At 45.8% G+C, this 13,636-nt stretch overlaps 1 protein-coding gene across 4 annotated transcripts in view; it reads left to right on the top strand.

Moving 5' to 3' along the window:
• MAST1 (microtubule associated serine/threonine kinase 1) overlaps positions 1-13,636 on the top strand; it is a 90,027-nt gene that overhangs the window by 32,384 nt on the left and 44,007 nt on the right. For all 4 annotated transcript variants that reach the window (XM_053370336.1, XM_053370335.1, XM_053370334.1 and 1 more), the window contains 2 exons: positions 11,296-11,384; positions 12,433-12,508. In XM_053370336.1, coding sequence (XP_053226311.1) covers positions 11,296-11,384; positions 12,433-12,508 — 165 coding nt within the window. The remainder of the gene's footprint in view (positions 1-11,295; positions 11,385-12,432; positions 12,509-13,636) is intronic.

The following is a 13,636-nucleotide window of genomic DNA, read 5'->3' as shown; positions in this document are numbered from 1 at the left end:
ACACCACTGCTTTCTCTGTTATTTATCTTTGCGATCTGCTCAGCTGCAGGGCAATGCTTTTATAACTGCATATAACAGAGAGACTTAAAGACGTGTCCAGCGTCAGTCAGGTGGGGTTGTGGCAGTTAAGCTAAGTCCTCTGTCTCAGCTTATCAGATGTGTGTCCTCCTACAAGACTAGCTCAGTTTGTGGCGTTTGAGTCTGCATGTGTGCAGTCTACATCTGTTCATTTGAACATCAGTAATTGGCAGTGTGAGTTTGCAGTGAAAGAGCTGAGTTGGGGGGAGAGAAATACAGGGAAATCACAGACGTGTGTGTTTACTTGTTTACATAGGACGTAGAGAGTAGAGTATGTGCTGTCACTTTGTCATTCTGTGTGGTTGAACAATGGTGTAGGAACTTCAGACCAGAAGCCAGGTGGCTTACTATAATTCCTTGGGCCGAATTGCAGTGCTAGAAGATGCCTTGATGTGTTGCAAGTTTGCAGTGGGCTCTCTCCCAGAACTCAGAATCCCTGGGAGACTCGGACAATATTCCCTATGAAAGAAGGGAGTCTGTTGAGCTGCACAGGAGATGGTGACAGGTCCTCTGCCCTATAGCTCCACCTATAGGAAAGATGTATTTTCAAACTATCAGGAATAAGCTTATATCCCATACTTGTGGATTAGCTAAAACAGATATTTCTTTCTCACATTTTATCCTGCCCTTTGTCTCGGGAGCTCTGGGCAGCATATACAAGGAGAATCCCATTTTATCTTTAAAAAGCCCTGCAAATGTGGGTTAGGCTGAGAGATAGATAGATGATAGAGACTGGTTCAAGGTCACCCAGGGTGTTTTATTGTTTTTTAAGGATTTGTCTTTGCAAAGCATTTCCAGAAAATGGATCCCACTGCTTTCCAAATACTAGATGTGATTTTGGAAAAGATCTGCTGCTGCCTTGGGTAGAGAAAATGGGAGCAGCTGAGAGTGCATACTAAGGAACAGCCTAGACATGACCAGGGGTAGCCATGTTTGTTGTTCGTATATCTGCCTCGTTCCTGTACGCTGTAGAATTGAAACGCGTTTTGTCTTCTAACACGGAAAGGGATGCTTGGGTGAGAAGAGAAGAGCCCTTTGAGCCTCAACTTCCATGTGCTTTATTTCCCCAGGCCCTTTCCCCTCAGCCCAGGCTACGGAGCGATGGCTTGCAGGCAATGTTAGAAACTGAGCTGTGAAAGCTAGGAGCTAAATGGCACCTTAAACCTAGGTAATGGGCGCAACAACAGAATGTCTAGGCACGTTTTTTTCATAACAAGAATACAAAGCTGAATTCATTATCAGCTGCAGCTAAAATATTATGTTCATTTTTCACATGGTCTAATCCTTCCCCTGCCCACCCCCACTAATATTCTTAAGAGGGTCTCTTCTCTGGTCTTCAGAGTGTAGTTGGAAGTAGGGAGGAAGAAACGGGTCCTCCTTTCCTTCTACTCTGCAGTTTTAATCCGAAATCTTGGGTGCAGGACTGCGCCCAGGGCTCAGAAACTGCTAGCGCTAATGAAATTCCCTGTCGCGAAATGCGCCTAGAACAATGGGAGTTTCGAACACAGCTTGCAGGGAGGCTAGGAAGGGAATGGTTGGGCTTTGCTCACCTTCATTATCTGCCTCTTCTAATGTCAGAAGCTGATCCCACCAACGGCAGTCGCTTTGTACATGCATGGGGTGACACAAGAAGAAAGAAACATGGCTGCCCCTGTTGTATCTAACATGGCTTTCAAGACTTTTAGGATTAGGAATAGACTTTTATGCTCTTTCCACTTCTTTGCCACAGTCTTCTGGGAGACAGGTCAAATCTTTCACCCCAAACATTGCACCAGTCCTTGCTAAAAAGTTTAAAAAGTGGTCCTCCAGATAGTTGCTGGACTCTTAACTTTCTTCCCCAGATCCAGGCAGGCTGAGGCTGATGGGGTTGGAGGTCAGTGACATCTGGATGTCCACAGGTCCTCCATCACTGTCTTATATATCATTGTTAATATGGGAGAGCTTTGCTCCTTTCTGTGTGGTAACTCTTGTTCTAAACTGTCATGCAAATGAATTTGAAACGTTCTTGTGCAGTTCATGAGATGGCGTTGGACTGGGATCGTGGAGACCTGACGTCAAGTACCACCTCTGTTGTAGTTTGGTCTTTGGCAACTGAGTCGCAAACCCAGAGCATTACCCAATCTCACAATTTCCGTTCCAGATGTGCAAGAGAAAGATTTCCCCAAAGGAGGAGTTCTCAGCTCTGTTGCACTTCTGTCTTAGGTGTTCTGCTGTTTATTTGTTTACATATGCCCTGCTTTCTGGAGTAACATCTTACAAGACCGGCTTACAAAATTCAAAAGCAAGAAAAACCTCACATAAATCAGTAAAACCAATAAAGTATCACAGGTAAATCACATTTAAAAGCACAGCTGAAAGGCCTTCTTAAAATTCATGCTCAAAATTTTACTCAAAGTAGGCACACTGAGATTAATGAACATGACTAAGTTAGATCCATTAATTTCAATAGGCCTGCTCTAAGTAAATCTTAATTGAATGCTAGCACATCCAGATTAAAGCTATTCATAAAGGCCTTCTTAAATGCAAATGTTATCAAAGCATGCTTAGAGAGGCCTGGGTGGGCGGTTTGCCTGTTTTCCATTGCATTGGTGCAGAAAAGGCCCTGCCAAACTAGTTCAGGTCCACAGGAGACCAGAGAGCAGGGTGTGGTATGAAAAGCTCCAAACCTGCATAGGCTCATGTAGGCAGATATGATCCTTTAAATACGGGTAAGGCTTGTAAAAGTAGCCCCAGGTTGGCTGCTTCAGGGATGAGAAGCTGCCCAGAGTGGCTGGGGAAACCCAGCCAGAGGGGCGGGGTATAAATATTAAAATTATTGTTATTATTATTAGAATGTCCAGGAATTGAGAACCCACTTTCCCCCTGGGTTCTGCAACCAAAAAATGAGGATTGTTCATTCATTCATTCATACAGGCATTGCTTTCAGCTTCAGAGATGTGAGGTGAGGAAAAACAGAAAAATTCAAAGGGAGGGGAATGCTATTTATTTATTTTTAAAGTTAATAATATTGTAATGGTATTTAATACCTGGTACCTTTATTGCCAACTTTGGGGAAATGTGGGGCGTAGTGAAGGGTTGTTTTTTTACTCCTGCAATTGAGTTCTTGGTGTGATGTTGGTGCTTCTTGGACTGCCTATAAGTGTCTGAAAATTAATCTTTGATTGTTATTGTGATATGTAGGAAGAGTAGAGGAGAATGTATTTCAGGGAGCATAATCGGAGTACATAATGAAGACTAGCTTCCCTGTTAACCACCCTGTTGCATTCACAATGAGGGAGAATAAGGGGTGCATTTATTTACGCTGCATGCTACCCCAAGTGGTGCGAGATTCCAGATGTTCCAGGTGTTTACCCAGTGTTCATGTTTCCTTTTGGAAAGAGGCACAGCAGAGACTATGGTGTCTTTATGATAAATGGTTTATTTACACATGTACTACCTGAGCCTATAGGGTGGCGCTGTGGTCTAAACCACAGAGCCTATGGCTTGCTGATCAGAAGGTCGGCGGATAGAATCCCCGCAACGGGGTGAGCTCCCGTTGCTCAGTCCCAGCTTCTGCCAACCTAGCAGTTCCAAAGCACGTCAAAGTGCAAGTAGATAAATAGGTACCGCTCCGACGGGAAGGTAAACGGCATTTCAGTGCGCTGCTCTGGTTCACCAGAAGTGGCTTAGTCATGCTGGTCACATGACCTGGAAGCTGTACACCGGCTCCCTCAGCCTATAGAGTGAGATGAGCGCGCAACCCCAGAGTCGTCCACGACTGGACCTAACAGTCAGGGGTACCTTTACCTTTACTACCTGAGCCTACAATGGTGGGGTTCGCAGCATCAACATCCGGCACAGCTGTCTCTTTCTGCTTGCTGCTTTGCCTCTGGTCCACATCCCTGCAACTCAGCTCTGAACACTGGCTTTGTCCTTTTAACTAACCGCAAACTGGGGAAATGGCCCCAGCCATTTACAGTTTCACACAGAGCCTCTTTCATTTGTTTCCTTTAATGACCCATTACCCAGGCTGTCACCTGACACAGGAAGCTAGCCTATCTTAATAGTTGCTCAATCCAGGGATCAGAAGGATATCGCATACAGCCTACTTCCTCCCCCGCCCCCCAAAAACCTCATAATAGTATGCTTGAAGTGTAACAGAGATTTTCATTTGTGTTGGCAATTGTGAGCTTTCAGCTGAGCTTTCATACTGATTCTGGATGGATTAATGCAAAAGGTAGTGATGTAATTTTTGTTGCTATTGAGCTAGGGTGTGTGGAGTGTTATGGGAGGGGTAGTACCTCTGGTGGGGGACACATTGTCCTCCTTTTGGGTTGTTTGTCCACCTTTGGTCCCCACCCTGCACTCAGCTCTCACCTGTGGCTTCTACCTGTCAGCATGTGACAGTGGCCACATCCCGGGAACATCTTCAACTGGCCAGCTAAACCAGGTGCCAATGGGTCTTGTTGTGAATATTTCCATGGCCTTCTGAGGTTTGGTGAGCTGGAAGACAGCACAGGGCCCTCTTGGTCATGGCCCCCTGGTTGGTAAATCCCTTTTCTAGTGATGCCCAACTGCTTCCCTCTATTAAGGCTTTCAAGTGAGCCATAAGAGCTAGCTCATCTAGGAGAAGGAAAACTCTGAGCCTGTACCTCTGCTGCCTTGTGGGATATCTTCGGAAGAAGAAAGGCTTTGGAGTAAACCCTACAGAAATCCAGAGTGGAGTCCCTAAGGTGGTTGGATGGCGCCCTGTATGCCCCCTTCCAGCAACTCCTGCAGCAAAGCTGGTACCAAACATATTGCTTTGCTTTCCTTTGGATCACATCAGTGAGGCTGAGAGGGGATTCTTGTCATCTGGGCAGCCCAGGACCTCTGTACACACTGCCTAAGCTTGCACCCCGGAGAGGTTACTTCAGTGCTGTTAACGCAGCAAAAGCAACGCAGGAGGAAGCAGTTACAAGTTACCAGTCTCTGCAGCCACAGCAGGTGCTGTGATTCTCTAGTGCAACTCAGCCCTCCAGATGTTTTTGGCCTACAACTCCCATGATCCCTAGCTAGCAGGACCAGTGGTCAGGGATGATGGGAACTGTAGTCTCAAAACATCTGGAGGGCCAAGGTTGAGGAAGCCTGCTCTAGTGGTTTGACTTCACCCCTGATGGTGCACTCCATTGTCTCTCGAGACAGACAGGTGCCCTGCTCAGGAGTCACCGCACAAGTGTGAGCTGGACAGGGAACCATCGCCAGCTTAGCCCTGTGCCCTGGTTGTACTCGGTTGTCCTCAGGGCTGTGTGCAGAGAGCTCTCTGCTGCATCAGGAGTCCCAGCCGAGTCTTGAGGGCCCAGCCTAGAGACCTGTTTCCCTTTTGCACAGCCTCACTTAGGGCTTCTCGGTTTAGGCTTGTTACCTGATTGTGACGTGCGTTTTGTGAACGAGCCATCATGCACCAAACACCTAAGGTGAGCCTTTCATATCGCCTCACACACAATGCTCCTTGTTTCAATGGAAACAGTTGTGAGTCATGGAGTGACAGAATTCAAACAATGATTCATGTATGTGTGCCCCAGCCGTAAATAGAGCCTCACAGTTAGGAGTCATGTCAGCGCGACCTACTCTTCTTTTCTGCCCGGGGAGAAGGGGCTATGTGTATATTATATATTTAATTATTTATCTTTGCCATTTATATGGTGCCCCCTAAAATAAACTATCTAGGCCTGGTACAGAAAAATAAAACACAGCAATTATACAATGGTACATTCAAAATCCACAACAAGCTTAAAAATCCAACCAGCGTAAAAGCATACAAGGAATAAACATAAGGCCGACACACAGATACACACAAGTGCAATACTGGAGCAGAAAAGCTGAAATCACAATCAAATGCAGGTGTTAAAAGCCATCAACACAGAGATTTAAAAAACAAGATATTAAAAGGGGAGGGGGGGGAGGAGAAAGGTGGTCAGGGATTATTATTATTTTTTTTAAAAAAAGAAGCACACTCCCCAAAAACGGCTCAATAAAGTGAGGTGTGTGGTAGGGGCCAAAGGAGTGTTTCATAAGGCAGGCAGGAAAGGAAACTGCCTATGAGGAGCCTTTCTGGAGAGAATTTGGGGGGAAATGCATTTTTTAAAAGGACTTTTTATGGATCAGATTGGATCTACTTAAACAAAATTTATATACCCCTTGATTGTGAAGAAAAAGAAAAGCAAAAGACCCAAACACCTCTGAGTGCTTTACAAAAAATATAACAATAAATAATAAATTATAATAATTTTTTATTTATACCCTGCCCTTCCCGGTTCAGAAAACCAGGCTCAGGCCGGCTAACAACAAATTCAAAACACTTAATTGTAGAAGCAGCATAAAATACAGTATAAAAACATGAATAACAATAAAATTCAAAATTCAAGAATCAGTTTGGGGGAAATCCATCTAATAAGCATTAGATAGTCACCAGGGCTAGCTGGCTGAATTAGTCCTACTTGGGCCGGCGAGGAGGCCAGGGGAGAATTAGCTGTGGGGTCTCAGAGTGGGTAATCTTCATAAAAGGGGAGGGGGAGGGAAGAGAAGGGAAATAAAAGACCAGGCTGAATTCAAATTAAAGGCCAGGCGGAATAGCTCTGTCTTACAGGCCTGATGGAAGGAGGTTAAATCCTGCAGGGCCCTGGTCTCATGGGACAGAGCATTCCACCAGGTCGGAGCCATCACTGAAAAGGCCTTGGCCCTGGTAGAGGGTAGTCTGACTTCCTTAGGGCCCGGGAACTCTAATCTATGGTTATTCGTGGACCTTAAGGTCCTCTGCGGGGCATACCAGGAGAGGTGGTCCCGTAAAAGCGAGGTCCCTAAGGAAGTTAGTAGGTGTTACAAACACATTCCAAAAATAAAAGGAAAAGATTAAAAATCAACAGTAGCTAAGAGAATCTCTGCCTCTTCCCCATGTCCTCTGAGCATGCCGGAGAGATTGGTGGAAATCATGGCTGGCTAGAAAGTCAAGACAAAATCTACAGAGCCCTGATGGTGACTCAGTCCTTTCATTAATAATCAGTAGTGACAAGGCTCTTCTTCTCAGCCCAGTCAGGGAGCACCTGAAAAAGGCCACAGTCTTAAAGACAGTGACTGTACCAGATTGGGTCTGGTATGGGGGAGCATACTGTATGCTAGAATGTGTATGAATGAGACAGGCCTGGTTTGGCTTGTAGGTGGGCCTCAAATGAGGGAATCGGATAGAACTATATGTAATTCAAGATGTAAAAATGTAAAAATTCAAGATGTGCAAATGTGGCTTGGCCACAGAACTGTGCAAAGTGAGTTTATAGTTGCCACACATGAACTGGTCAGGGTTGTGAACACCCCATGCCTTTTCAAAGCACGGGTTGTGAACACCCCATGCCTTTTCAAATCACACGCACGCAATTCTGTGCCAGGGTTATGCAAATTCTGCTCCCAGAAAGGTAGGGGTGTAATAAAAATTGTAATTGTAATAAGAATATGAAAATTAAGCAACATTGCTTATATTTGATTAATTTGCATAACTCTGCACCTGTTAATCAGGGATGTGGAAAGCAAGACAAGACATTAAAAGCCCCATTCGCTGATCAACTGAAATATTATTAGGTTAGCCCTCTGGTTTTTATTATTCATCAGGTGAGGCTTGCACTATTTCACATGTAACTTCACTGTCATGAGGGCTAGAAACTTTTTAAAAAGTGCATGGGTTTGGTTTGGTTTTGAAATCAGATTGTAAAAATCTCACTTCGTAAATAAAAGGGATGTCTCTAGGTTTCATGGTTGTAAGAGAAATATGAATGTTAGTAAGTGTCAGAAGATATTTCTGTGGACCTCTTTCCCATAGTCTTGAAAGAGAAGAGGGTTATTCACTGTAGCCATTCTCTTGCCATCTTTTAGCTGAATTCCCTTTTTCTTTTGCACACCAATTTCCATCCTCCACAGTATGCATTCCTTCTAGCTTCTTTTTACCATCATCAACGGGCAAAAGTGTTGTATTTTTGCAAATAGTTTTTTGGGGGGAGGATTTGGGGGGGTCTACAAAGATGTGGTTCAATATTTATGAAAGGATCCTGCTACATTTGCTTGCTCAGATGAAAGATTGGTCTTTTTTAATGTAATTTATTCCCCAGTGGAAAACCTGAGTCTCAAAATGTGTCAGGATCCTTTCATAAACATTGGTTTGCAACGTTCTGGCTTTAGTTCTTATTTTTATATCAAAACTGGGGTGATGGATTGTGCAGTTTGACTGCCCCCACTGATAATGTCCCTACTTGCTCAGACTTACCGGACTCATGGGGTAGGGTATAACCAGGGTAACTATTCTGGCCTATGAAATTTGCATCTCACTTGCTATTTCAGGTGGTCTAAGCCCTTGCTTGCCATCCTTTAATTCTTATTCCCTTAGTAGCAGAATGCTTGACAGTAAAGGAGAGGTAGATAGGCCTCCAGAATGACAGCAGGACAGAGTTTTTATACTTTTTAGTGTTTTTTTCAGGGGGTACTCAAAGGTATGCAGTACCTGCACCTCTTTTTGTTGTTGATAAAAAGTGTGGCACTTACTGTAACAACATCATGGTGAGTACAAGCACCTATTTTTCTAGGGGGGGAAAGCACTGAATGGGGGTATATAATGTCAGGGGTGAACGAAGGCTAACCGACACCTGCGGAGGGGCAAACTGCTGGCTGCGCACGCGTTGTACCACTACGTACGATGCATGCCTGGTGTCGCTACATAGGGCGTGTGCATGGTGTCGCTACGTACGGCACATGTGTGGCGTTGCTATGTGCGGCGCATGCGTGCAACACCGCGCATGCATTGTACGTAGCTGTTTGCCGCCAGCGCCTGAGTGCCATACGGACACTGGCAGGATTCTCTGCTCGTGGCTGCAGCTGCGAATGGAGGATCCTCCACATGTGGCTGCGGCAGCACAATGGCTGCTTGCGCCACCGCGCCCAGGGGCGGCGGGGTGCCTTCTTGTCACCCCCCCAGACCTGGCACCCGGGCCGCACCGCCCCCCCCCTTGCAATGCCACTGTATAATGTCATGGTGTGAATTCCCCTGACCTTGCTCTCCTCCTCCAGAATACTCTGAACAGGCTCATCCCTTCTTCAGTTAACATGTTTGTGCCACATAAGTGTGTTAGTCTTTAAAAGGCCACACAACTCTTTGAGAACTGAGTGTCAGAGAGGGGATAGCATGATGGATCACTCTGGGAGGTATATGGGGGTACGTACTTTAGTATCCTGTTGGCACACAATGAACGACACACTGTCAAAGTTATCTCTTGTTTAGAAGTGCTGTTTATCCTAGGCCCATGTGTGAGTTTTGCGTCTCTCCAGAGCCCACCTTGGGAACTTTCTATAGCTTTTGTGATGGAGGGTTGGGACACTTGGCTCTCTTTCAGTTGTGCATGTTGGGCTTTTCGTATGAATGTTTCAAGAAGATAAGAGCCTTGGAGGTGCATTTCTTCTGGCTCAGATGATTGCTAATTCAAACTTGTTCAGTTGCAACCCTGAGCCTTAGCATGCAATGGACAGAAGGGGCACTGCACAACACACAAGCCATTGTTGGCAGCCCATAAGCTACTGTGCAGCCTGAGAAACTGACAGCGATATAAACCTGGGCAAACATCCAGCCCTGTGCAGTTAGTAACCTATACCATAGTGTTTGTACAGCACTGAAGACTAGCTGGCAAAATAAGGTTAACAGCCAGCCAGCTGCACCTGGGAGCTGCATGGCAATTCAACACAGCCTTGTCAAGGCACACATCTGAACGGTGTTGTCCTTGGGGCCACTCCAATTTACTTTAAAATGCCTAAACGTTATGGCAGAGTTTCTTTTCTTGAACTGCTTGGGTTGTGGAATGACTTGCCTTACCTCAGCTCATCACTGAGTTCAGCTCACTTATCTGAGGACTAGTTATGACTTAATAAACATGGAAGGGTGTGGATAACCTGCCAATGAACCCTTTGTGACAATGTTAAGGGAGAAAGAAGTAAGGCTGTAAATCACACCTAGAAATGCTACTTAATTGTTGATTAGGAAAAATCTGGCTCCACCCTTCTATTAAGTATGACTCGTAGTTCCATGCAAATAGAAGTTAATTAACACCACCAATGCCCTCTAGGGACGCGGGTGGTGTTGTGGGTTAAACCACAGAGCCTAGGACTTGCCGATCAGAAGGTCGGCAGTTCGAATCCCCGCAACAGGGTGAGCTCCCGTTGCTCGGTCCCTGCTCCTGCCAACCTAGCAGTTCGAAAGCACGTCAAAGTGCAAGTAGATAAATAGGTACTGCTCCGGGGGGAAGGTAAACGGCGTTTCTGTGCGCTGCTCTGGTTGGCCAGAAGCGGCTTAGTCATGCCGGCTCCCTTGGCCAATAAAGCGAGATGAGCGCCACAACCCCAGAGTCGGCAACGACTGGACCTAATGGTCAAGGGTCCCTTTATCTTTAATGCCCTCTTTGTCACCTTCCAGAGGAAAAAAGAGCTGAGTATTATGTGATCATAGCAAGCAAGAGTGGATCCAGGATTTCTGAATTTCAATATTGAGTTAAAGCTTGTATACGTTTATGAGAAAGACGGAGAACGCAGGCACAGTAAGGCCTCAGTTGGGAGGCAGGTCTTGTAGCAAAAGAGCTCAGTTTGGTAGTTCTGCTTTTGGATCACACTCTAGATAAGCCCACCCACATTTGTAGTGGAGTTCTGTTGCCTCTAGGTAAACACTTTCCCCACACTGAACCAACAGTCCTGCTTTTCACACCTTCTCATAAGGGATCTGTAGCTCAGTTATTTATTAGAGCTAATAGTTGTACGCAGAATGCCTCTGTCATTGTCCTGAGCGACTTCAGCTAAATGGATCTCAGTCTGCTTGAGATCTTGGAGAGATACTGCCAGTCTCAACAGGCAGTACTGGACCAGGAAGGCCAGCGGTTTGACCCAGTAATAAGGGAGCTCCATGGCACAAGGTGGGCCAATGGTTAAGTGGGAAATGGGGCTTCCTGGCTACTGGCCAGCTCTTCTTTGGGAAAAGACTACAGAAGGTAACCTGCTGCCATTTTGGAGTAGCCAACCAAGCTGAAAAGAGAATTGACTGGCCAAGCTTTCTAACTGCGGCGTTTCAAGGCAAACCACATAGTGACATGAGCTGCAGCCTGGTCTGGCATCTTTCATCCACACACACCCTGATCTAGGCCTGTCTTCTTTCCCTCTCCTTCTTTCCTCCCCTTTGTACAGTTGCCGAACCAGTAACAGAAAGAGCCTGATCCTGACAAGTACATCGCCGACGCTGCCGCGGCCTCACTCTCCACTCCCAGGTCATATTGGTGAGTTAAGCCCTTGACCTGCCCCATCCTTCTTTCCGGAGTTCCACCCTGGGTGTACCTTATCCAACACTACACGGTGGGTCACAAACGGCCCCTTGTCTTGCTGCCCCTGCTCAGGCAGTGGCCTTCAAACAAGGCCTGCTAGACTGGCTTTGACAAAACAAACCTTGGAGTCGAGTAGTAATTGCTCATACCCAGGACTAATAAGTTGCCCTTGGTTCCTTCTGAGGACACAGTAATGTAAGTCCTTCATTTTTTAATCTACCCTCGTTTTTTTTTAAAAAATGTGGGGTTCCTTCGCATTGCTACAGCTGGATAGGATTAGATGGACATAGTCTTGTGTTATACCTGTTTGTCATAACATGCCAGGATGCCTACAGAAATATTGAGAGAAATTTCGTCTAAAGTCCATATCCACCTCACCCATTTTCCATCCTGTCAGCCTTGCCATACGTTTAGCAATAAGTATTACGTTGACTCCAAAGCAATCATATTAGTTTGATTTAGAACCAATGTTGTCTTTGTGGGCTCATCCATTTTCTTCTTCATTTGCATCTGAACTGTAATTTTCCCACTGATTTCTTTTCTCATCTTTCCATGCATCCCAGGCCATCTGTCTATTATTCTGGCCACATATATAGCAGCACCTTCTCATCTGTCCATCTTACTAACTATCCCTGCCATTGTCTGTCCATCTGTCTGACTTCAAATCTTTTCCTCTGACTGTCTACCCAGCCATTTGACACTTGATCATTAATCCCCCATTGTCTGTCTGTCACCTGTCTTATTTGTTTATTCACCCATCCAGCATTCTATTTCTTGGCCTCTTTCTGTCTTCTGTTTTCATATTCCTCTGCATCACCTCCCATGGCTTGTTGCTGGAGTCACTATGGCAACCTTTCTCATTATGGCAGGCTCTGAATATGAATCTGAATATGCTGGCTCCTTGAGTGAGACAGGGTTAAGAATTCGATTTGATCCTCTGGCAGTCTCACCAGGCAATGTGTTGATTTCCCTTTTGTGTCTTCTTTTCCTGCCCTGTCCACAGGTAGCAGCCCTCTGGACAGCCCTCGGAACTTTTCCCCCAATACACCAGCCCACTTTTCCTTCGCTTCCTCCCGCAGGTAAGAGCAGTCCCTCATTCTTTGGGGCTCTGGTGTCCAATGGCTTTTGGGAATCTCCGCTGCAAACCCGGACTCCTTCACTGACCACTGCTGTGTCCATACAGGGGTGTTGCACAATGAGTAGTCCACTTTTTACGTATGCACCTGGGTGCAACAGTGTACACAGATGAGTCGTTTAAATTTTCTGCCTCTGAGTCCTAAAGCAGTGTTTTGCATCTGCACTAGTTGTGTGTATCCTTGTGGTGCCCGCTCCCCTCAGTTATTACATACACACCCTCCATTAACATTTACTTAAGGGTGGCATGAGCACAGATAGATATAGATATAGTTATAGATAGAGATAGAACCAGGGATGCAGGTGGCACTGTGGTGTAAACCACTGAGCCTCTTGGGCTTGCTGATCAGAAGGTCAGCAGTTCGAATCCCCACAACAGGGCGAGCTCCTGTTGCTCTGTCCCAATTCCTGCCAACCTAGCAGTTCGAAAGCACACCAGCGCAAGTAGATAAATAGGTACCACTGCAGCGGGAAGATAAACAGCATTTCCATGCACTTTGGTTTCCGTTACGGTGTCCCGTTGTACCAGAAGCAGTTTAGTCCCGCTGGCCACATGACCCTGAAAACTGTATGTGGACAAATGCCGGGTCCCTCAGCCTGAAAGCGAGATGACTGCTGCAGCCCCATAGTTGCCTTTGACTGGACTTAACTGTCCAGGGGTCCTTTACCATTACTTTTTTAACTACACATATAGCCACACCTTAAAAAAACAACCGCAGAAAATAGTCAAGAACTAAGGTTTACCAGCATATTTTGCAATGGGCAAAATGAAGGGTTGTGAATTTGGGGGTAGGGGAGTAAACACACACAAAAATAAGTCTTTCCATGCCGCTTATAGCTACTGATGGTACAGCAAGCCCCCCTAGAGATTTGCCTCATGGGAGACCTGCCTCTCCACTTGCAGTCCTTATTTGATGAAGTCCCACATCTGGTTTCAGAGACAGAGTCTCCTGGGCAAAGTTCCCATAGACTACTGAATGAATGGAAGCCCACTTGGGGTAGAAACCAGTTCCTCTGTCCACATGGAGAACCAACTTATATCCATTCCTCATACTTTTTTCTTGCTTCAGCCC

Source organism: Podarcis raffonei, chromosome 17 (genome assembly GCF_027172205.1).
Source record: "Podarcis raffonei isolate rPodRaf1 chromosome 17, rPodRaf1.pri, whole genome shotgun sequence".
NCBI lineage: Eukaryota > Metazoa > Chordata > Lepidosauria > Squamata > Lacertidae > Podarcis > Podarcis raffonei.
The sequence above is the reverse complement of the archived record's forward strand: the minus strand, read 5'-3'. Positions and strand labels throughout refer to the sequence as shown.